Below are 23601 nucleotides of genomic sequence, written 5' to 3'. Positions count from 1 at the left end.
TAGAGGACGGGGTCATTTTGAAAATTCTCCAGGCTACATGGCACAGTAGGAATGCCAGAAGGTATATAGCAAAGCATAAAGATGTTAAGTGTCTCTACTGTCATCAGCTTAAAGATGATATTTCTGAACCTCAATGAAATGGATGCAGCTGAAGCAGCAGGGATTGGTTATGATACTAGCAGTTCAAAGGTATTTGCCAAGATACTGATACCTGTTGTAGCATAACTGAGGCAGGAGGGAATTTATATCTATACCCAGTAGCATATAAAAATTTGGAAAAACAACACTATGTTCTAATGAGGTAGCTGCTAATTTAGTCAAAGGGTTTGTAATCATGATGGAACAGGTCTTGTCTTAAGGAAATCTCTTGAATAGCCATTGGTCATCTGTAGTTCACTAAGCCTATAAGCTTCATAAATACTTTTGCAGAAGCATTATTTATCAGGTTAGTATTACTTTTATGATGTCTAATATACAGTGGTACCTCGGGATACGAACGCCTCTACTAACGAACATTTTGGGTTACGACCAGCTTCGGCAGGAAAAATTTACCTCGGGTTACGAACCAGATACGCGGCCATTTTTCCGCCCGTTACACGGTCCGCGGCCATTTTCCCGCCCGTGCCACATGGTCCGTGGCCATTTTCCGCCCTTCCACGTGGTCCGCGGCCATTTTTCCGCCCCTTCCACGTGGTCCGCGGCCATTTTTCCGCCCCTGCCGCGTGGTCCGTGGCTGTTTTTCCGCCCCTGACGCATGGTCCACGGACACCAGAACAGATTAACGGTGATTACATTGAACCTTATGGGGAAATTTGCTTCGGGTTGCGACCAAATTCGGGCGGAGGGCGGAATGGATTAACCGTATTTACATTGAACCCTATGGGGACATTTGCTTCGGGTTACGACCAACTCGGGCTACGCCCAGGGCCACGGAACGGATTAAGTTTGTATCCCGAGGTACCACTGTACTTGGAATTCCACTTCTTGAGACTCCTGTATGGTAAGAAATGCTTATAATCTCTATTTTCAAGGACTTTCTTCTGGATTCTCTGCAGCTCAGTTAGGGTTTACGTTGATCAACAGTTCTACTCTTGCCCATGGATATGGGGAGAATAGACAGGGTCACCTGGGCTGAGCTATGTAATACAGAATTTCCCAGTCATATTCCATCAGTCTTAAGGGTCCAATTATTTTCATAGGTCTACCATCATAACTCAAAACTTTATGTGGATATATTCCCTTGAGCAGATATCAGCAAGGGTGTAATCTCATGATAGATTGGCATAGATCTATGGTGTTGAATATATAAGAATGGCCCATATAAGACAGCCATCATAACCTTAGTATGGCTACAACGCTATACAGGTAGTCCTCATTTAGTGACTGCCTTGTTTAGTGACTGTTCATAGTTACAATGGTGATGAAAAAGTAACTTGATGACCAATCCTTGCATTTACAACCTTCGCAACTTTGTAAAGCAAAGGAAAGCTGAAGTAAAATCATAAGCACAGTCACGGTTTCACTTAGCTGACTGAGTTGTTGGTCTCAGTTGTGGTTGCTAAACAAAAATTACCTGTAACTGTTTTAGATATGAAAAAATCATAGTGTCTTTATTGCTCTGTTATTAACAACATGTTTTTTTCCATTTCTGCTCTGTTCCCTGATTATCAGAAGGAACAGACCAAGTTGGAGCTTGCAAAGGTCAACCCTGTGAACAATGTCTTTAATACCTTCAATTTCTTCCTATCACCAGCCAGAACAGAAAGATTTTCAGGTGGGTGACATTATTGTTGAATTGCTAGCCATTTGAATATAGGCTTTAAAATACATTTTTAAAATTAATGCTACTAGCATTTTTCAAGGAAAAGAAATGTCATTGTATTTATACATGATTTAAAATGTGCAAATAATGATGGTTTCAATCCCTGCTTTGTTCCTTTAACCATTAAAAAGGCAGGAGAATATTTTGAATTCGTTAAAAGATAAAATTGCTGTGTCTCTTGCTATTGGTTAACGTGTTACTGGAAAATAATTTTTTTAAACTAAGTATCCTACTTCCAACACTGGTCAACTAAACAGAATTCTGACACTGCAAAATCTGATTAAGAGAATCACTCATTTTAGTTAAGAGTAACCTATAATTAGCCTTTTATCAATCATTTTCTTCAAACCACAGGCAAAAGTTTATACCATTTCTCATATCAAGAAACTCATTGTCTAGGTATATGCAGCACATTATTCTAGGCTAAAATGCAGTTAGGTAGTTGTGGTTCAGCTTGTTGTATGCACCCTGCTATTGTCTTAACATGCTGTTTGAATCAGACCATCTTATTGAGCCATAATATGCTTTATTTGTTTAGTCATAGCAAGTTATGTGAATATAGCAATTGTGTTGTATTAAACCCAGGTTCAGGGTTAATTGTCTTGAATGAATCCAGCTACCATCTCTAAACAGGTAAGTGCAGAAGACCTTGTCTCTACTGGGTGGCAGATTGGAGTACCAGACCAGCTGAAGGATAGATGGTTGGATAGGAAGGTTAATTTTGACCAAAAATGAAAATATTACAGTGCACTTAAACATTTTAGAACATATTTAAATGTACTCTTGGGTTGTTGACATAGGGAAAATACCACCAATTTGTGTGGGGATGGATGATAATCAAAGCCTTGTCATTTTTAAATGTATCTCAAGAAAGCCATACCTTAACTTAGTAACCTAAGATACTAAGATCCTTAGTATACCAATATGTTTGTCAGTTATAATTTAAGGTAACAAGAGAGGATAGTTTTTCTTATCTCACAAAGAATGATAATGTTGCATATATTTTCCCTGTCTTATCAATAAAATAGGCAGCAACTTATCAGAAGAAATTCTAGATGAGGATATTGATGTGTTGTCCTTAGGATCACCTGCCCTTCTGGGAGAAGGAGAAGGAGAAGAAGGAAAGAAATCATGTGTAGAAAGGTAAATTACTTCAGATCACTATTAAATACTTCACCAAAGTATTCCTATTCCTCTTTAACTTCAAATTAGTGAAGACAAATTATCAACTGTTTAAAGAAAGTTTAATAGTTTTATTTCCATGTTTTGGTAATTAACCATGAGATGAGCCTGGAGCTTGCCTCTATCACACCAAGTGTCTTTAACAAAGCTGTAGGGTCATCTTCTCCAGTTCTGAAGTGGATGATAATTAGGAATGTAAATTTTCCAAAAGATTTGAGAAAATACTGTATGTTTGTTTTTTTCTTTAAGAATTGGAAATTGTTAAGAACACTTGGAGAATCCTGAATGAATTGTTTAATTCTCTTCCCATACAGGTTGTGTTTTGATGAAGAGGTATTTGATTTACACAACAGCAAAAATTTTAGCAAGTCTAAGGGCTTTTGTGCAGGGAAAGAAACAAAGAAACCAACCTCTTGTCAAATAAAGATGTCAAGATCTTTACCATCATTAGAAGCCATGACAAGTGCTTTGGCAGTACGGTGAGTTATGGGTGCCATTATTTAAAGAGCAGCTCTGTATAAAAGATTTCAGCATTTATAACTGAAAGCAAGTCAATCAGATTTTACTGTGGCATTTAAAATGTCTGAGTTGAGGAAAATGTGCACAATCGTTAAAATGGGTTGGACTTGCTTGTTGCAGTTCTAAGCCGATCACTTTATTTCATGAAAAGTACAGACAATGTAGTGTGCAGCTCCTACCTGGGGAGAAGTCTTAACTATAATTTCACTTCTAAGTAAGGTGCTTGGGGTTCTTGGTGCTTTGGGAGAAGGACATGATAGGGGTCATGAGGAGCCCAAACAAAACTTCCCATGTGGATCTGGAGAGGTACATATTCAGGATTCTATACAATCCAGGGACTCTTCCTCATATTAAGTTGTCTATTATGAGGACATCAGTAAAGCCACAACTTTATCTCAGAGATTTATTAGATATGAACCATCTGCTATTATAATATGCTAATTACCAAGTAAATGCAGCTTTGAATGTTTAGACTTATTCTGTCATTGTTGTATTTAACATTGCAACTGGTATCGACCTATGATCATAACTATAAAATATTCCCCTTGCCATTTCTGTTTATTTTTGTAAAATAAGTCTTATAAAGTACAAAGTCTAGATCTGTCAGATACACACACACATGAATCTTAATCTCAAGGCTTGAGCCATATCAGTGGGTTAAAGTCAAGATGTATGAAGTTTGTGTAGCACAATATAATAGGGAAATGATTACTACCGCTAGTTTTCATCAGAAAATATTTTTGTAAAGTATCTGAGTTTTTTCTGAAAATGAAGTTTCTCGGGACTGACCCTCTGTGTTATGTGAGAATTCACATGCCTGTCTTCCCTCTCTAGAAATGCAGCTAAAGGAGCTAAACCAGAAGAGGAATGTGAATTTTTGATAGAGGAATCTTTTGGGGCGTCTTCTGCATCTTGGATTTCAACATCTCGAAAGAAACAAAAACCACAGAAAAAGAGATTAATAGCTGTATCATTTGAAGAAAACAAGGAAGCCCAGCAGAATAATGAAAGGAGAAAAGATAAAAGGGAATTGGGGAAAGCAACTGTGCCAACTCCAGTGAAGCAAATCAAGGCAACAGTAAGTAATGTTGGTGAAATAGCTTTTGATGGATTGCAAAATGCTTCAAGAACTAATGAAGTAATGGCTGTGAAGAATGATCAGTCACAGTTGGCTATAAAGACTACCCAAGAAGCAAGGAAGCAAATGCATTCCAAAAATAGAGATAAAGATTTAGTAGAAATACATAACAGAGTTTACCAAGACCCCATAAGTAGAAAGCAGGCACAAGACCTTATACCTTTACTAGAACCAGAACAAAGATTATCAGTCCAGATACAACCTTTGGAAAGTAGAAAACAAAGCTCATCTCAGTATAAGCTGACTACACAGACAGAAGTGCATAATGAAAACCAGCAGGAGTGCAGAGTTTCAGTTCTATCCTCAAAGGACTGCACACAGTCTAAGAATACAGATATTTATTCTGAAAATTTAGGTTCTGTGCCAAAACCTGTTCCTGTAGCTCAGCAGTTGTGCCATAGTACGCCAATCAGAAAGCAGAAGTTATCATCCAAAAAACAATTGGGGACTCCAAAGAAAAAGAAAAAATCCACTGTTGGACCCAGGAGGAGGAAGAGCAGGCGATCGGTTTCAGAGAGAAGCCTTGAAGATGATCATGGTGAGGAACAGTTAGGTAAAAAGGATAAAAACCTTCATCCTTATGAGTTAAGAAAAACTGATTTAAGGAGGGCAACACCTCAAAAAGTAAAACAGACTTCTTTACTGAAATCCAAGGATAACATATACCAAGAGGATTCTTGTGAGCAGCAACATGTGGCAGAAAAACTTTTAAATGCTTCAGCAAGACAACGAAACAGCGATGGATTTTTACCTCAGTAAGTTCTGATGTATAGGTATATAAGCTTGTTTTAATACTACTTATTCTTGTTGCAATGCATGTTGTATATTGGGATATCGATCTGCTTCAAGCCATGAATACTCAACCCATGTGCTTTGGACCTCTTTTGAGGTGCAAATGCCTTGGACTGCTGTGGGGTTTTGATAATTGCCTGGATACACACATCATTACAGCACTTTCTGCTCTTATTGATTATTTAAATTATTTATATGCTTCTATTTATTACTAGGAATCCTTAGGCATTTTACAACAATTGTAGACCAGGCTACGATAGGTTAAAATAAGTCAAAGGAGAGATGGCTGGAGAAGGGTAACAAAAAAGGAAGATATAAAAGATATCTGAAATACATCAATATTGGGTTTGGTATACTGTAGAGGGTGCCATTTGGAAAAGCCCTATCTTCATGTTGCAGGCCTTGGAAGGGAGAAATGTTCTTTGGGGTAACCTGCTAGTTAAAGGCTTTGTAGATTAGCACCTTAAATCTGGCTTGGCAGCAGCCTGGCAAGCAGTGGAGATCTTTTAGCAAGATTTAGTATCTATGGGATAAAGTATGCCATGTTGTAATCTAACTCTGCATCTGCGCTAGCTAGCTGTATCTTTTGGACCAGTCATCAATACAGGACTTTGTAACATGAAAATATTACAGTGAAAATATTTGTGAAGGCAGCTGTCAGAGTTTTTGTGAAAAGTAAGCTTCCCCCCCTAACAGTTTTTGGGAATGTATATTTTCTTTGAGTGGCATATAAGATAATTGTACAAAAGGCTGAGAAAGCCTTTCTTCCAGAATGACTGTTAGGAAGAAAAATCTCTTCTCTTGCCAAAAAAACTTTTGTTCCAGGAAGGAGTTAGGGCTGTTTCCCATGATCATCTAAGAGGAGATATGTAACAGTTCATACAGTATTTCCAAAGAGATCCTCCATTCTGGGTCTGAGTCTAGTGACAGCACTAAAGGCAAAGTAACATTTATTTTATTTGCACATACTCCCTGCTTTTTTAGAAATAACTTTCTACATCTGCCACTGTTCTGTCATAGCTAGAAAGCTACGAACCTTACATTGTATTTCTTTTTATCTTTTTCACTTTTGTCGTATGTGTGTGTGCCCCCTTGCTAAAGTAGTCCACTTAATTATCCTTCATCTTTTGGTCTATTTTTTCTCCTTATATATACACACTCTTCTTGGAGAATTTATGGGTCGAACAAAATTCTCCATGGTTTTCCTTAAAAATCCAAATTAATCTTGATATAGCCTACAGAGTAAAAATTTTGTGGGCAAATGGAGTCCACAATGAATTTGTTTGTCTTAAAGTGTGACTAGCTGTTTGTTTTTGATATGTAGGGCTATCATAGATATCCTTCTAGAATGTCTTGCTGCCATATTTTACTGTTAAACATAGCTAAAAATGCAGCTGCTCTGCAGTTAAGTATTGGTTGGCTTTGGTTCATAGGTAGAATATCAGCCAGGAAATTGAAGAGCCAAGAAGGCAATACCACCCTCATTTCTTCTAACTACAAAATATATGACCAGTTGTGGATGATAGTGAGTTTAGGCTAAATCCATATGCTACAAATCTAAAGCTTCAGGTTGGGTAGTGACATCCAGTAGATTGATAATAATGTTAGTGGCTTTTGCTTGTAACTCTTTGCATTTACTAATCATAATAATCTTGCAAATTCAACTACTGCATTTCTTTTAGATCTTGGGCATCAGATGAAGATATGAATAACAGGTAATCTCCAGTACAATATATGTAGAACTTCATATTTTAAAAAAATCTTTTTGAAATGCAGTTTGGAACCTTCCTTCCTTCCTTCCTTCCTTCCTTCCTTCCTTCCTTCCTTCCTTCCTTCCTTCCTTCCTTCCTTCCTTCCTTCCTTCCTTCCTTTTCTCATTCCTTTTGACTTTTTTCATGTTTTTTACTAGATACGCTTGATGGTAAAAGTTATTTTATGCAGCATGAATTAAAAAAATTTCTCTGAGACACTATTATTTGTACAGTAAACATGTACAGATCTTCTACAGAAAGTATTTGTTTCTGAATATTACGCCCAATGTATCTCCTACAGTCTGATTCACAGTGGCACAGAACATCATATTCAACATCCTAAGGTGAAAAACCGGTGAATGTGCCACATAGTAATCCAGGTAAAGCCTTCCCCTGATGAAACTGCTTCCATCAGCAAAACTAGCAATGGAGATTCCCCCTTCCCCTCCTTGTGTAATCCATTTAGAACAGTGTTTCTCAATCTTGGCGATTTTAAGATGTATGGACTTCAATTCCCAGTATTCTCCAGCCATCATGCTAGCTGGGGAATTCTGGGAGTTGAAGTCCCACATCTTAAAGTTGCCAAGGTTGAGAAAAACTGGTTTAGAATGATAGGGAATACTCTGGAGTAGTGTTTGGAGAAGGGCATGAAGAGATGATAGAGAAAGGAATAGGTTCAATATTGCATTGTCCATAATCCTGCTGGTACCACCTTTGGGACTTTACTTCTGTGTTGTCCTTTTAGGAGAAAAACAGTTTGTGTACATAAGTATTTATCAGGTCCACAAATTTAGAATATTATACTTTGGAGATGTTATGTATCTCCCTGATTTACAGCTACATCAGGTGGTATACTTCACAAATGTAATGATTTAACCTGATCTAAACTTGGATTTTTTTTTTAGTGGCCCAGTTTGTAGTGATGAAATATTTACAAGAGAATGGAATCCACTTAATAAGGATGGTTCTGGTTCAGGTAACTTGTCAAAATTAATATTTATGTTCTGTTTCTTTTTCTGTGTAAGTTTGCATACCACTGTGGTTCGCTCATAATGCTGAGGTGTTGTGTTTTATTTGGGATGTGACCTACGCATTATGGCTAAATATTATATGTAGACCAGGCCAATATGGCTTATTCCATGGGTTCTCAAACCATTGGTTCTGACCCTCAGCAAGTTGTAAGCAAAGGTGGAGGATATTGCAATTTTTTTTAATTACTTCAGGTATGGTTGCTGAGCTTAGACTTTTGCACATTACCAAGCCTATGAATTAGTTTTCCATCTGCTCCCTTTTCTTAGGCATAAGGGTTTTACAGACTACCATTATACTGTATTTTTAAAACCATAATATATATTATAAAACCTTATTTTGAAATGAATTCTTTAATAGACATTTATTTTACAAAATATTGGAATTAATCTGCTAAAATGTGTCAGTATATCATAAATAATAAAGATTTTGTAACGTGTTTGGTTTAAACCGTATTTTTGTGGTTTGGAGTTTTTAATGCAGAATATAAAAATTAGCACCTACTGATCATGTACATATGCAGGCCATTGAGAGTTGAATCGAGTTTTTCTCAGAAATATTTGTGTCTCTGGCATGTCTGCAAGCATGGTATGTACTCAAAGCTGTAGTCTTTGGAGTGTCTGTAGAAGTATATGCATTGGTAGGAGCAGAGAGATCCACCCTCAGCCATGGAAGCTCACTGGGTGACTGGCTACTCGCTCTCTCTAAGCCCAATATATCTCTCAGGGTTATTGTTGTTGGAAAAACTTGGAGGAAGGAGTACACTGCCTTGAGCTCTTGAAGGAAATGCAGGATATAAATATAAGAAACATATAAAGTAAGATATTTTATCCATTTTAGTTGATAATGTTGTATGTTTGTATTATTGTTTTATTTAATTTATAGGTTAAAAGTTTATTGTTAACAGTAAGTGATATTGTCCAGTTCTTACCTAGAGAAGCTCTAGTTTATTCAACAACTGTGATTATATGAGAAAACTCTACTCCCTGTTATTGAGCAGAAGCACTGATAGCCACCTGAGGATACAGACTACATCATATGGATAAAGGCTATCCTGTGAACTCTCTTTTGGGGAAAGGATGTTCAGTTTTAAGATTTTTCTAACAATTGGGTTGATTCCAGTGATTTCTTTCAAGATAGGCTTTGGATGATATGTCTATATTACTTCTTTGAAGGAGGTATCAAGTATCAAGGCTTTAGTTAGCGGTGGCTTGTCTCCTTACATTGGGGAGATGGTTAAGGGCTGTATTGGTTTCAACTGTGTCTCACTTATGGGTTTGATGGACTTCCTCTGACTTTAAAAAGGACACTATTGTAATACTCAGCCTTTAGGCTGATAAGAAATTCAGGGCATTATTGGTTTTACTTTCGGACTATGGCCTAAGCTGCAGTTCTTCCCATCTAGTTTTCTTTGTGTGTGTGTGGGGGGGGGGGGTAAGTCTCTTCACTCAGCTATTACGTCAGAAATCTGGTAGCACCTTTTCCAGCTAACACATTTTATGCCTTTTAATAACAAGTGTTAGTTGGAAAAGATGCTACTAGACTCCTGATTTTTGGCTACCGTATATGAAAACAGCTGTCCTCCTACAAAATCTGTTACATCTGGGGACTGATGAGCAAGTTTATCCTCTTCAGAGAACACTGTTTTCCAAAGCTTCAATGGGAAGGGAAGAAACCAACTTCTCTCTTTCTCTCAGGAAGAGTGGAAATTCACATGCTAAATAAATGATTTCTTCTTATTTTTTAAATATTTTTATTTCACTAAGATTCATAAAACACTTTAGAAATTAATGAAACAGCAATATTCTGTGGTAAAGTTAAAAACAAATCAATAGTGTCTCATTAAGAACAGTACCATAGATTATTAATTATTAAACGGATGCCAAGAGGCATTCTCTTGCCACAAAAATATATTATTTCTCTTTTGCTTTTTCTGTGGTGAAAAACTTTTGAAGAAGATTATAGTTATGTGACAGATTCACAGATAGTTTAATGATGAATAGGGGTTTAAAGGTCAGAACTGGCACATCTATTTATACTAGATGCACAGACAGCATCTGATCTGAAGTTTTTATGGTCCTAGATAATATCTAATTTACATCAGTTGATATGCCAAACTACTGCATATTGTACTGTTGTGTAATCCAGTCTAGAAAAAGATTAGTGCCTGTGTATAAACCACTACTGTCACACTACTACCATTATCTGGAATCAATTCATGGTATTCCTTCTAAACTGCATTAGAAATGTTAATATTTGAATTAGATATTTATTGTAATAGTTATGGGTGTGCTAGCCTTCCAAAAATGAATAGAAACCAAAGTGTTTCAGAGAGTTTGTGGTGTGAGACTGGGACTGATTATTATTATGGTTTTACAATGGATGTTTTATTGGAAATGCATTTATTTCATACTTGTGAACTGCTGAGAATCTGGTTGATTACTGTAGGTTTATTTTGGTGCCTTCGAATCAGTCTTGACTCCTGGTTTGCCATTGCCTGCTTCCTAGGGCTGAGAGAGAGAGTGACAGGCCCAAGGTCACCCAGCTGGCTTTGTGCCTAAACTGGGCCTAGAACTCATGGTCTCCCGGTTTCTAGCCTGATGCCTTAACCTGTTCTGTTTCAAGGTTGCAGGCACCCACACGCAGACACAGTTACTAAGGAGTTGAAGTATTTACTACAGTTTATGCAGATAACAGCAGACAGGATTGTAATTCAAATACCCAGCAGAGTGTGCTTGTCTGAAAATGTAGTGTGGAGGAAAGAAACATTGAAAAGAAATAATTAAAGCTTGTAGTTAAAACAATATTGAATTATGAAGCATGTTGCATAGGAATGACTCACCAAAATGTTGCCCTGTCTTATATATATTTCTTTTGTTATTTTGGGACTTACCTGAGATGTACATTTTTGTATATTTCTTTTTTAATAGTATCGCCTACAAGCACATCCAATGTTCGTCGGTCCAAAAGAATACGTACTAAACCATTGGAATATTGGCAAGGAGAACGTGTTGATTATAAAACAAGAGCTTCAGGTGTGTAATTCAGGGGTTTTGAATGGAGGAACTGCCATTATTTGTGATGAAATAATTTGTTTAGAAATGCAGACTGATGAATCTGAAAGGTGGACACACACTTACTTTGAACCTACAGCTGACTGCAATTACTCATGCCTCGCCCTTTGTCTAGCGAGGAACCTCATTGAGGAGTGTTACTCTGCTTGCCGCTGCCTGTGTCTAGACCTGGGGCTTGGGGATTTTGCCTTGTTATTGGACTGCTCCAGCTGAACAGAAACTGCCTGTGGCTGATCAGCCTCAAATGAATCCTGGCTTAATGATTTCTGAGGCTGACAAACCTGAAGCTGACAATCCACAGGCTCAACAGGAGCAACATTGTCAAAGTCAGAGTCAGATTCTGAATCGTGGCTCATAACATAAGCACTACACCAAACTAGCTCTCACTGTAGATATAAATTTTGATAAATAAAAATGAAAAATGTATTTTGTTTTGAACTTGGAGAAAAAAGCATTCTGCGAGAAAATTCTGCTGGAACATCCTTGATTGATTGTGTTGCAATGGAATAAAACTTGAAATAGCTCAAGTTTTATGTGTTCTGTCAGAAAAAAACTTTAAAATATTTTGAATGTTCCAGCCATAGGAAACACTGGGAACTTGGTATGAATTGTTTACTTCCCTGAGAGTTGGGCGGCATACAAGTTTAAATTATGATGATGATGGTTGGTCATACTGTCAGCCAGGTGTATAGTCTGGATTTGGCATTTTTATCCACCTATCGAGTCCTTCCCAAGGACCTGTGATAGGTAGATGCTGTTTGATGGTGTTAAAGGTTTGATGGTGTTAAAGGTATTGTTGTCGTTGGTCGCACAATCAGCCAGATGTTTAGACTGGATTTGGCATTTTTATCCACCTATCGAGTCCTTCCCAAGGACCTGGGATAGGCAGATGTTGTTTGATGGTGTTAAAGGTATTGTTGCAGAATGTAAGCTGTTCCAAGTAAAGCTGCCTTTTGTAATGGACTGGTGGTGATTTTGATGGTCTTTTGTCAATGCTGATGGTCTTCAGGTGGTATTCCTGATGTTTTGGGATTGCACCCAAGATGGCTATAACTGTTGGTACTATCTTTGCTTTCTTTTGCCACAGTTGTTCTATTTCTATTTGCAGGTCTTTGTAATTTGTGATTTTCTCTAGTTCTCTCTCTTCTATTCTGCTGTCTCCAGGTATTGCAATGTCCACTATCCAGACTTTTTTGTCTTTCTTATCAACAGTTGTTATGTCTGGTGTGTTATGTGGCAGGTGCTTGTCTGTTTGAATTCTTAAGTCCCAGAGCACTTTAGGTTCTTCATTTTCTGTTACTTAGTTTGTTTTGTGGTCCCACCAGTTCTTGCTTACAGGCAAATGGTATTTCTTACAGATATTCCAATGCACCATTGTTACTACTTTGTCATGCTGTTGTTTGTAGTCAATCTGTGCAATCTTGCACCAGCTAACTACAGTGGGGCAAAAAAGTATTTAGTCAGCCACCAATTGTGCAAGTTCTCCCACTTAAAAAGATGAGAGAGGCCTGTAATTTTCATCATAGGTATACCTCAACTATGAGAGACAAAATGAGAAAAAAAATCCAGAAAATCACATTGTCTGATTTTTAAAGAATTTATTTGCAAATCATGGTGGAAAATAAGTATTTGGTCACCTACAAACAAGCAAGATGTCTGGCTCTCACAGACCTGTAACTACTTCTTTAAGAGGCTCCTCTGTCCTCCACTTGTTACCTGTAGTAATGGCACCTGTTTGATCTTGTTATCAGTATAAAAGACACCTGTCCACAACCTCAAACAGTCACACTCCAAACTCCACTATGGCCAAGACCAAAGAGCTGTTGAAGGACACCAGAAACAAAATTGTAGACCTGCACCAGGCTGGGAAGACTGAATCTGCAATAGGCAAGTAGCTTGGTGTGAATAAATCAACTGTGGGAGCAATAATTAGAAAATGGAAGACATACAAGACCACTAATAATCTCCCTCGATCTGGGGCTCCATGCAAGATCTCACCCCGTGGGGTCAAAATGATCACAAGAACGGTGAGCAAAAATCCCAGAACCACACGGGGGGACCTAGTGAATGACCTGCAGAGAGCTGGGACCAAAGTAACAAAGGCTACCATCAGTAACACACTACGCCGCCAGGACTCAAATCTTGCAGTGCCAGATGTGTCCCCCTGCTTAAGCCAGTACATGTCTGGGCCCGTCTGAAGTTTGCTAGAGAGCATTTGGATGATCCAGAAGAGGATTGGGAGAATGTCATATGGTCAGATGAAACCAAAGTAGAACATTTTGGTCTAAACTCAACTCGTCATGTTTGGAGGAGAGAGAATGCTGAGTTGCATCCAAAGAACACCATACCTACTGTGAAGCATGGGGGTGGAAACATCATGCTTTGGGGCTGTTTTTCTGCAAAGGGACCAGGACGACTGATCCGTGTAAAGGAAAGAATGAATGGGGCCATGTATCGTGAGATTTTGAGTGAGCACCTCCTTCCATCAGCAAGGGCATTGAAGATGAAACGTGGCTGGGTCTTTCAGCATGACAGTGATCCCAAACACACCGCCCGGGCAACGAAGGAGTGGCTTCGTAAGAAGCATTTCAAGGTCCTGGAGTGGCCTAGGCAGTCTCCAGATCTCAACCCCATGGAAAACCTTTGGAGGGAGTTGAAAGTCCGTGTTGCCCAGCGACAGCCCCAAAACATCACTGCTCTAGAGGAGATCTGCATGGTGGAATGGGCCAGAATACCAGCAACAGTGTGTGAAAACCTTGTGAAGACTTACAGAAAACGTTTGACCATTGCCAACAAAGTATTATATATATAACAAAGTATTGAGATGAACTTTTGATACTGACCAAATACTTATTTTCCACCATGATTTGCAAATAAATTCTTTAAAAATCAGACAATGTGATTTTCTGGATTTTTTCCCCCATTTTGTCTCTCATAGTTGAGGTATACCTATGATGAAAATTACAGGCCTCTCTCATCTTTTTAAGTGGGAGAACTTGCACAATGGGTGGCTGACTAAATACTTTTTTGCCCCACTGTAGGTGGTCCACTGTTTCTTCAGCTTCTTTGCGGAAGTGACATTTGCTGCCTGTTGCTGTCCTCTCAAGTCTGGCTTTGTATGCATTTGTTCTTAAAACTTTGTCTTGTGCAGCCAGAATTATCCCCTCTGTCTCTTTGTTCAACTTTCTTGTTCTTAGCCATTGCCAGGTCTTGTTGTTGTTTGCTTTGTCTGCTAGTTATTTTTTGTGCTGGTCATGTAATACTTTGCCTTGCCATGTCTCTTTTCTATTCTTCATTTGGTCTTTCAGTCTGATCTCTTCAGTATTCAGTAAGCCTTCATGTTGTACTAGCTTCAGTGCATCTTCTTCATTGTCCTTCAGATATTCTTCTAATGTCCTTTTTTCTTCTTCAACTGTCTGGTGTACTTGCAACATTCCATGCCTACCTGTGCTCCTGGTAAGTACAGTCTGTCAACATTGCTGCGTGGATGAAGGACATGATTCATTGTCATTATTTTTCTGGTCTTCCTACCAGGGTTTCTAATTCTGCTTGAGTCCAGTCCACTATTCCAGCTGTATATCTAATGACTGGAATTGCCCAAGTGTTAAATGCCTTGAGAGTATTTCCTCCACTGAGTTTGGACTTTAAGAACTTCTTCACTCTCCTGATGTATTCACTCCTAACCTTCTTCTTGACTTAAGTGTGCTTGATGTTGTCTGCTTGAAGGATTCTCAGGTATTTGTAATGATCTTGTTCATCCAGACTCTTGATGTTATTTCGATACGGGATCTTGATTCCTTCAGTTTTCACTATTTTTCCCCTGTTGATGGTAAGAGTGGCACATTTGTCCAGTCCAAACTCTATTGTAATATCTTGGCTGTATATTTGGACAGTATTGAGCAGCGATTCTATTTCAGATGGTGTTTTTCCATACAGCTTCAGATCATCCAGGTAAAGGAGGTGGTATAGCCTGGCAGATGTTTTTGATGTTTGATTGCCATGGCCTGTTTTGTTCCATATTATTGACAGAGGAATCAATGCAATGACAAACTGTAGTGGTGATAGTGAGTCTCCTTGAAAGATTCCTCTCCTGATATTAACCTTAAGACCAGCAACTGTGTCATCCATTGTGCCACTGATCTTAGCACAAAGCTTCTGATGTTTCTACTGACTCCTGTTATTTTTGGACCCTTGATTATCCAATCGTGTGGCAGGGAGCTGAACACTTTCTTGTAATCAATCCAAGCTACATTCAAGTTGGTCTTCCTTCTCTTGCAGTTTTCCAAAATCATCTTGTCAATTAGGAGCTGATCTTTTGTTCCTCTGCTGTATGGGCCATTTCCTTTCTGCTCAGATGGAAAGAGCTTGTTTTCAACTAGGTGTTGTTGGACTGCATTAGCTACTGCACCAGTTAGCAATTTGAAAGTTGTTGGCAAGCAGGTAATTGGCCTGTAGTTGCCTGATGCTGGCCCTTTCATTGGATCTTTCATTATCAGGTAGATTTTGCCAGATGTTAACCAATCTTCAATTTCACCTTCTGGCAGTTTGTTGTTAAACTGCTTGGCAATGAGTGGGTGCAGAGCAGTCAGATGTTTCAGCCAAAAACCATGCAGTGCATCTTCACCTGGTGCCGACCAATTCTTGATCTTCCTTGCCCTTTTGTCTACCGTTTCTGCTGTCATTACAAGTTCTTTCATTTCAGTTTCTTTTTTATTTTTATCCACTTCCTTTATCCAAGCTGCATTCTTGTTGTATTTCTTTGGTTTGTCCCATAGCTGCACTCAGAACTGCACTATTTCTTCTTTGTCAGGTGTTGACTGGTTCATTGCAGTCTCTCCATTGATGGATTGGTAGAAACATTTCTGATTTGACTGAAATTGGAGATTCTGCCTATAGTGTGCAATCTGAGCTTCGTATCTGTTGATCTTTTTGGCTAGGTCTGTTGTTTGCTGCTTTATTATTTCCAGTGTTTCTTTCGTCTTCCTTGTTTCTAGGTGATATTTCTTTGTCAGGTATTCTTTTGTCTTCTTGTTCTTCGGCTTCTTTTCTTTCATCTGTTCTAGTTTGCTTGCATCTGATCTTAGCATGCTGATCTTATTTTCCAACCTGATCTTCCATTTTGATGGTGTGCTATTTGACTTCTTTTCTTGTTTGTTGATCCAGGCTATTCAGTTACGACTGTAGTCATGCTGTACATCGGTTGGTTTGTTTCATGCAGTGAGCTGGTGCTTATATATGATATTACAGTATTAGCATGGTTTGATACTTGTGGTAGTTGTTTCTTTGTAACAAGCTTCAATGCAGGCAACCTTATTCTGTTGCCTTTGTGCTGTTCTAGATGCTCAGTCTCTGTTTCAGTTCCTCTTGTTTTTTAGTTAGAGGGCTTTGTTCTTTCTGAGGAGAAGGCAGAGGAGATGGTATCTGATTTGGGAATGAGAACGATTTAATAGTGATGCTGGCTTCCTCTGCTACTGACTTCCCCTGGATTGTCTCTACTGTCTGAGCTACTTCTGGAAAGGCTTCAGTTTCTTCGCCCTGGGTAGTCCTTTGCAGTTCTTCTAATTCTACTTCTTTGAATACTTTATTTCATATTATAAATTGACGTTCATCTACTAGCCTCTGTTCTGTTATTTCTGATTCTGGATGTTGTTCTTTCCAGAACTGTTGCATTCTTTTCAGATATCCTCTTCTTGTTGGACTTGATTTGTTTGTTTATTTATTTATTTATTTAGCAAATTTCTCACCGCCCATCTCACTGTGAGGTGACTCTCGGCGGTTTACAGTAAAAATAGAATAAATATTGAATAAAATAGATAAATATTAATTAATTAATTAAAATATGTTAAAAACACTTCCTTATAATGCTTCCAAGAGGCAGATATTAATTAGATGTTAATAAACTCAGGGAGCATTGCCATCCCTGGGATGGATTGTATCTTTCCTCGCCCCAGGCAAGTTGGCACAGCCAAATCAGTCCTGTAGCTCACTTGTCACCAGATGTCCAGGAACTAGAACACCTACTGCGGTCCTTGTCGACCCGAGTGATGACCGGTTCTGTTGGCCAAAAGATGGCGATATTTCCCGATGTGTGAGTCCAATAAACACACGGGTTGGAGTGAATAAGCTTTTTATTGAAGTATTTCAGCAAACAGGGCTCCTGCCTCTAAAGGAGCAAGAGCCCCTTGCCTTGAGTGGCAAAGTCTTTTATTAACCGCTATAAGTAACAAAATTACAAACTTTCCATCAATCACAACACCGCACAGTTGCAGTAACAACCTGTTGCATAACAGCCCTTCTTTACTTCCTTATCAAGGTCTCCACCCTAGGGCGTGGAATTACCTCACCAGGGGAGGGAAACTTACTAATATAATAAGCTAAAGGTCAGGAAAGTTCAGCTACTCTTATCTACACGCATGCGCCATTGAGGCAACCCCTTTCTATCTCACCTCAAACTGGTATCATCTGATTTTTGCACTTTTTTTTTTTTTTTTTTTGGCACAAATAGCTTCCTCGGACCTAACTTGAGGTAGTTTCAACACACTTCCAATTTATCTCACAATATTCACACACACACAATCCATCTTTTCCTGAGTCCTTGCCATCAATCCGGTATAGGTTTCTGTAAATTATGTCTACCATATTGTTTATAGGAGAGACACTCTTCATCTGGCCCCTCTGATGAGACCTGTCCTGTATGGTTGAACCTCTGGCATAGCTCTCACCCTCCTCGGAGCAAGTCCCACAACCACATCAAGGTAGTGCCTCACTGGGGGATTATTATTATTATTTTCCCCCTGTGGAGTTGCAAGACCACACTAACTTCTATGGACCAGCCAAATTACAGAAAGATTAGCAAAAATGATACACACATAAAATACACAGCAGCTTTAAACTGACATTCCAGGGAAATATCTGTTGTTCTCTTGTAGGGCTGTACAAAGAGCTACTTTACTCAAATTATTCAATTAACAGTTAGTTATCACCTTCATATGTTCCTATGGGCTTCTTTAAATGGTTCCAAACACTGTATTGGAAGGTGGCTCTTGGTACTGCTTACCTGCATGAGTAGCATTCATTAACCTCACTACAGCAAAGCACAACAAACACCATCAACAAACACAGTTTATTACTTTGCCAGTTCTGCCAACAATACAAACAATACAATTTAAATAAATGTACAAGCAGCTCATCAGCAAAACACAAGAGTCAATGCTCTTGTAAATGAGCAACCGAAACAATATAGATTTTTCATTTTCTTCAATGGACCCTGAACTCAGCAAGGCTCAAGAATATGTAGAGTGCATATACTGTACAGTGCAGTATTTCGAAACCCCAGCAACCTAGCCAGGGCAATCTTGTTTTCCCCATTCTCCACCATCTATCCCATTACGCTATTTTAATCTAAAACCCAAATGTAGTGTGCATTTGGACACTGAAATGGATGCAGGGATGTTGCTGCAGAAAACAGGCACTCTCTAGTTGCAGGTCCCTTCATAGCACTCTTGTTCCTTTTTCATTTTCTCATCAATAGCAGAGTCAGATCCAGAGTGGGACTTCAGAGTGCTCCCTTGCTTTTCCTGTCCCTCCCCTATTCCGCCAAGCCTCCAGATTGTTTTATCCACTCCTGATAATTGCAGCTGCTGTACTGCCCGAGTGAGATTAGAAAAAAAGTGGTAAGGTGCAAGACAATTATCCAAATTGCTCAGGGCAACTTGAAACAATGTTATGTTCCAAATGTTAGAATGGAACACCTGAAACAGACTAATTTGTACTCAAATTACATCCATAATAATAATGTATCTGACTCCCTCCCTCCCTCCCTCCCTCCCTCCCTCCCTCCCTTCCATCCATCCATCCATCCATCCATCCATCCATCCATCCATCCATCCATATTATTTTTAGATGAATCTTCAGATTTGGAGGAGAATCTAAATGGCCTAAAGCACAAACTAGGTAAGTATTATTATTATTATTATTATTATTATTATTATTACTATTACTATTACTATTACTATTACTATTACTATTATTTTACAAAACCAAAAATAAAACTGACTTGTTTAGTGGTTCCTCAGGAGAGGTTCCATACAAAACCAAGACATTTATAAGTTTAATTTTAGATTATTAGGTAATTTAAGTTATTAATGTTTCTTGTTAATAAACACTGGCAGCTTTAAAATGAAATTTCGGTGTACAGTACTTTGTACTGCTGAATATCATTTTCTTGTACACTGCTTGCATATATTATTTAAAACAATATTATAAAATTTTGGATCATATGATAATGAATTCATATGTTTTGTGTGTTTTCATGTATTTTCAATTTAAATTTATGGTCTATAGCATTAGACCTCTGAACTGTTACTGGAATCTTTCTCTCCATATGGAGAATATCTGTTTATATGACAACATTTAAAATATAAAAGATTTAACATTTAAATATAAAGCATTTGAAATATGTCTTTGAACATAGAAATAGTTGAGTGGGCAATTTTAGATCAGAATTTAGGTAGTATCACTGCCTGTTCTGAAACACAACTACGGAGAAGAGCTGCGCTCGCGCACACACACACACACACACACACACACACACAAACAAAAGGGAAACACAATGTAGAAACTAAAATAAATAGATATAAAATGCTGTTACTGTGTCCAAACCAGTCTGGTAATGAAACCGTGAAGCCATTAGAGGATTAGTGACACAACAGTAAAAACTGAGCTGGCAATATAGTTTAACTGCTGTCAGGAAAATATAGGCAGATACGGAAAAGAGACAACAAGAGGCACAGGTTCTTCTAAGTGGAAACTTCACTATATCTGATCCCTGTGGCAACTATAAGTCTTAATTTCATATTACACAAATAGCTTTTAAATCTGTGAAACTTTGTTGTATAGCAGCCTTCCCCAACCTGATGCTGTTGAAATAAAGGGTGAGGGTTATCAGTTGAAAATTCTTGAAGTCCTAACCCATCAACACACCTACTTGAACAAGGTTGTTATGTAGCGTGGGAGTGATGCGTGAATGAAAAATAGACTGAAGATCCCCTTTGGATGCATGGAACTACTTTATGATTTGTTGGATCTTTTTCTTGGTGAAGTTTTATTTTGTTTTGCTACTCTGAATAGAGGAGAAATAATAAATCTGCTTAGAAAAAAATTATAAAGTCCAGTTATATAGACATTCACTTGGTAAGAAACTTGATGCAGACTTTAAGTTTATAGGAGCAGAGTTTTAGACTTTGCTGCTATTCAGAGGCATTGTAGAAGGAGAACTGTATAAGTGGATGGTAGCCAAAATCAGGAGTGTGGTAGCATCTTTTCAGACTAACATTTTATTAAAAGGCATAAGCTTTCATGAGCTACGGCTTATTTCATTAGATGCATGAAATGATTAAATTGATGTAGGATTTAAATAAGGAATGAAGGGGAGGAGGGTAGTTATACAAATGCAGGATGCATGTGAGACAAATTACAAGTATTTTATTAATTAACAATTGTAATGTGTTAAAAAAGACAACTCTGCTTGTTGAGACCTTCTGAAATAGCCCTTTATGTATATGAGTTCTGCAATCTCTCCCTCAGTTGAGCTGGTAAAGTTGCTTTTTTCCAAAATGGCTGTTTTGAGACTTGTAATAGAGTGTCCTGGGGGGTTAAAATGCTCTGATATTACTTTGTCCTTGTTGTGACAAAGCAAGAGTAATTAACTGATATAAGTATCAATTAATTTGTTTGCACAGTATTTGTACTGTTGGTCCTATGTAGAATCCAGAAAGGTATTGCTGTCAGATGATGGCATATATCACAGGACTTCTGGGGGAGTAATAGCGGATTGAAGACAGCTCTATTTTTGCTTAGCCGACGACTGTGGTGGTTAAGAGGAGCTGGCGAAAAGTCTGGCTCTTCAGAACCATCTCTGGACAAAGATGATGACCAGATCACCCACAAGTACTTCTTACAGGGGCTCCCTGTGAAGAGATTGCAATTTAGCAATCTCCAGCGGGTTGAGCATTCTAGGAGTTGCAGGAAAGGAGCCTCTAAAAAGACACTAGATTTTCTTTCACTTCCTCTTTTAATTAACAATGGAAATTACTTATTAGCAATTTACTTGGAAATTACAAACCTTCTGAAAGGCAGGTTGCTGTACACCAGGAGGATTTCCTTCTATCCTGGGAAAAAGAATATTTAAGTAAATTTAAAGATTAAAAAGAAACATTTTAACTTTTGGGAAACAGTGAAAGGGAGTTAAGAATGTTGGCTGTGGACAGTTAAGGGGCCAGATGGATTTGAAAGAATAGATTTTTTATAGACTGTTTTAAACTTTATAAAAATCCAGCAGATGATTTTGGAATTAACTGTAAGAAAACCTATTGTAAGAAAGTTTTGACTCTGCAGATAAACAAAAAATAAGACTGGGCTTTGAAGATTAACTAGAGGGAACCAGAGAGCAATTAAAGGAAAAGATACTTCCTAACATAATGGAGGACCATTGTTTTACTATAGAAGAATTTAAATCTGTTTGGGAACAATGTGTTCAGGACTTTTTTTTAAAATTGGATCTAACAGAGATTATAGAAGAAGAAAAGATTCTACTGGATAAAACAGAAGCTGAGGATGATTTGAATAGGGATTTTAAAATGGACTGTAAAGAATTGCCAGACTATAAAAGAGATATGGAAGATGTGGAAAAAGATGTTGTGGATTTGAAAATGGACTTAAAAATATTTGACTACAAGAGTGACATGGAAGAAGAAATTGTAATGGATATACAAACTATGCTGGCTGATGTTTTAACAATTAAAAGGGATATCCTGATTATAAATCAAAAGAGTGACTTGAAGAGTTATCTTATTGTGGATCCACAGAAGGGAAGTACTAAATCTCTGAAGTTGCTACTGAAAACAGGGAGAAAATGATAAGAAATCATTATGTGGGACTTTATTTGAAGAAGCGACTAAAGATTAAACTTCTTAAGAAGAAGAAAAAGGAGTTCAAAGTGGAGTTATTTGACCAGGATTAAATTGTATATATTTTGATTTTGGGTTGTTATTACTGGAATCTTTATTTTGACCAGGATTGCAAGATGATGTAAAGATTTTTTTCATATGGGGATAAATCTTTTACCTCCTACTTGTTAGAGAAAGTTATGGGTTAGAATGTAAAAGGGACCTATTGGATCTACTTTAAAATCTATATGTTACCATTATTGATATTCTTTATATCTAAGGGGATAAATCTTTTGTGTGTTACTTATTAGAGAAAGTTTTAAGTCAAAATGCAAAATAGATTTGTCTAAGCTTAAAACATATAGGTTACTACTACTGGTACTCTTAATGCTTTTGCTAAGTAAGACTAATGAATCTTTCTATCATTTGGTTATTATTTAGTGATGAGAAATGGGAAGAAGATTTTTTTTTTTTAAGTTTTGTAATATTAGAGGAGGTGTTAAGTTACTGTAAATGCTTATACTTGTTTGAAGGGAGGGAGGAGTCACTTTTTATATGTCTTTTTTCTTTTTCTTTCTCTGGTTCTCTTTTTTGTTTGTAAGATATCTTTTCTAATTCTGTATTAGCTTTTAACTAATAATAAAATTATTATTAAAAAAGATGATGACATATGTCACATTAGAGAAAGAGCATGTGAAGATACCTCTAATTTTGTGTGTGAAGTTGTTGGGGCCTGTGCTGATGCTGTTAGTGTAAATGTGGGGGCAAAGTGGATGCTAAGATTTGTTGCATGATCCGGTTCTCATTAGCATAATTGTTCTTTTGTGGGGGTTGCTTGTGAGAACCTGCTTCCGGTTTGGGTGGTTGTTTGTATGCAAGTATGGGCCTGCCATTCAGTGCCTGAAAAAGGATAGTGTCATAATTCAGTATAGGCTGTAGCTTATTAATAATGTATTTAAATAGCTTGAACTGTGAGCTGTATCTGACAACCAGTGACTGTTGTCATGTTTTTGTTGATTTGGTTCTATTGATATGTGTATTGATCTCTTTGGGTGGGTAGTTCAGTTCACAATTGTTCTGTAGATAGGTTGAGGCTAAAGTTGATGGTTGGGTGGAAATTGTTTAGTTCATGATGGAATTTGTTGAGAGATTTTTTCTGTGGGTCCAGATGATGAAAATATAATCAATGAATCTCAAGGAGATTCAGGGGGTAAGAACTGAGAAAGTATTGCTCTAGATCAGCCATGAAGATTTTGACATACTGTAGAGCCATGTGTGTGCCCATGACTGGGCCACTGATTTGCAGGTATATGTTTTTGCCAAAGATAAAAGGTGAAGTAGTTATGGT

The 23601-nt window shown here is 37.8% G+C and overlaps 1 protein-coding gene across 2 annotated transcripts in view; it reads left to right on the top strand.

Moving 5' to 3' along the window:
- Nucleotides 1-23601, top strand: part of CENPC (centromere protein C) — a 51745-nt gene that overhangs the window by 6621 nt on the left and 21523 nt on the right. For both annotated transcript variants that reach the window (XR_015794962.1, XM_007423249.3), the window contains exons 5-12: nt 1672-1774; nt 2851-2965; nt 3319-3483; nt 4358-5416; nt 7136-7168; nt 8110-8180; nt 11164-11268; nt 19210-19260. Coding sequence is in view for 1 of the 2 variants with exons in the window: in XM_007423249.3 (XP_007423311.1) it covers nt 1672-1774; nt 2851-2965; nt 3319-3483; nt 4358-5416; nt 7136-7168; nt 8110-8180; nt 11164-11268; nt 19210-19260 (1702 nt within the window). In the remaining variant the exon portion in view is untranslated. The remainder of the gene's footprint in view (nt 1-1671; nt 1775-2850; nt 2966-3318; nt 3484-4357; nt 5417-7135; nt 7169-8109; nt 8181-11163; nt 11269-19209; nt 19261-23601) is intronic.

Source organism: Python bivittatus, unplaced genomic scaffold (assembly GCF_059951505.1).
Source record: "Python bivittatus isolate LINGU-HERP-01145 unplaced genomic scaffold, Pbiv_v1 ctg000000_np1212, whole genome shotgun sequence".
Lineage (NCBI taxonomy): Eukaryota > Metazoa > Chordata > Lepidosauria > Squamata > Pythonidae > Python > Python bivittatus.
The sequence above is the reverse complement of the archived record's forward strand: the minus strand, read 5'-3'. Positions and strand labels throughout refer to the sequence as shown.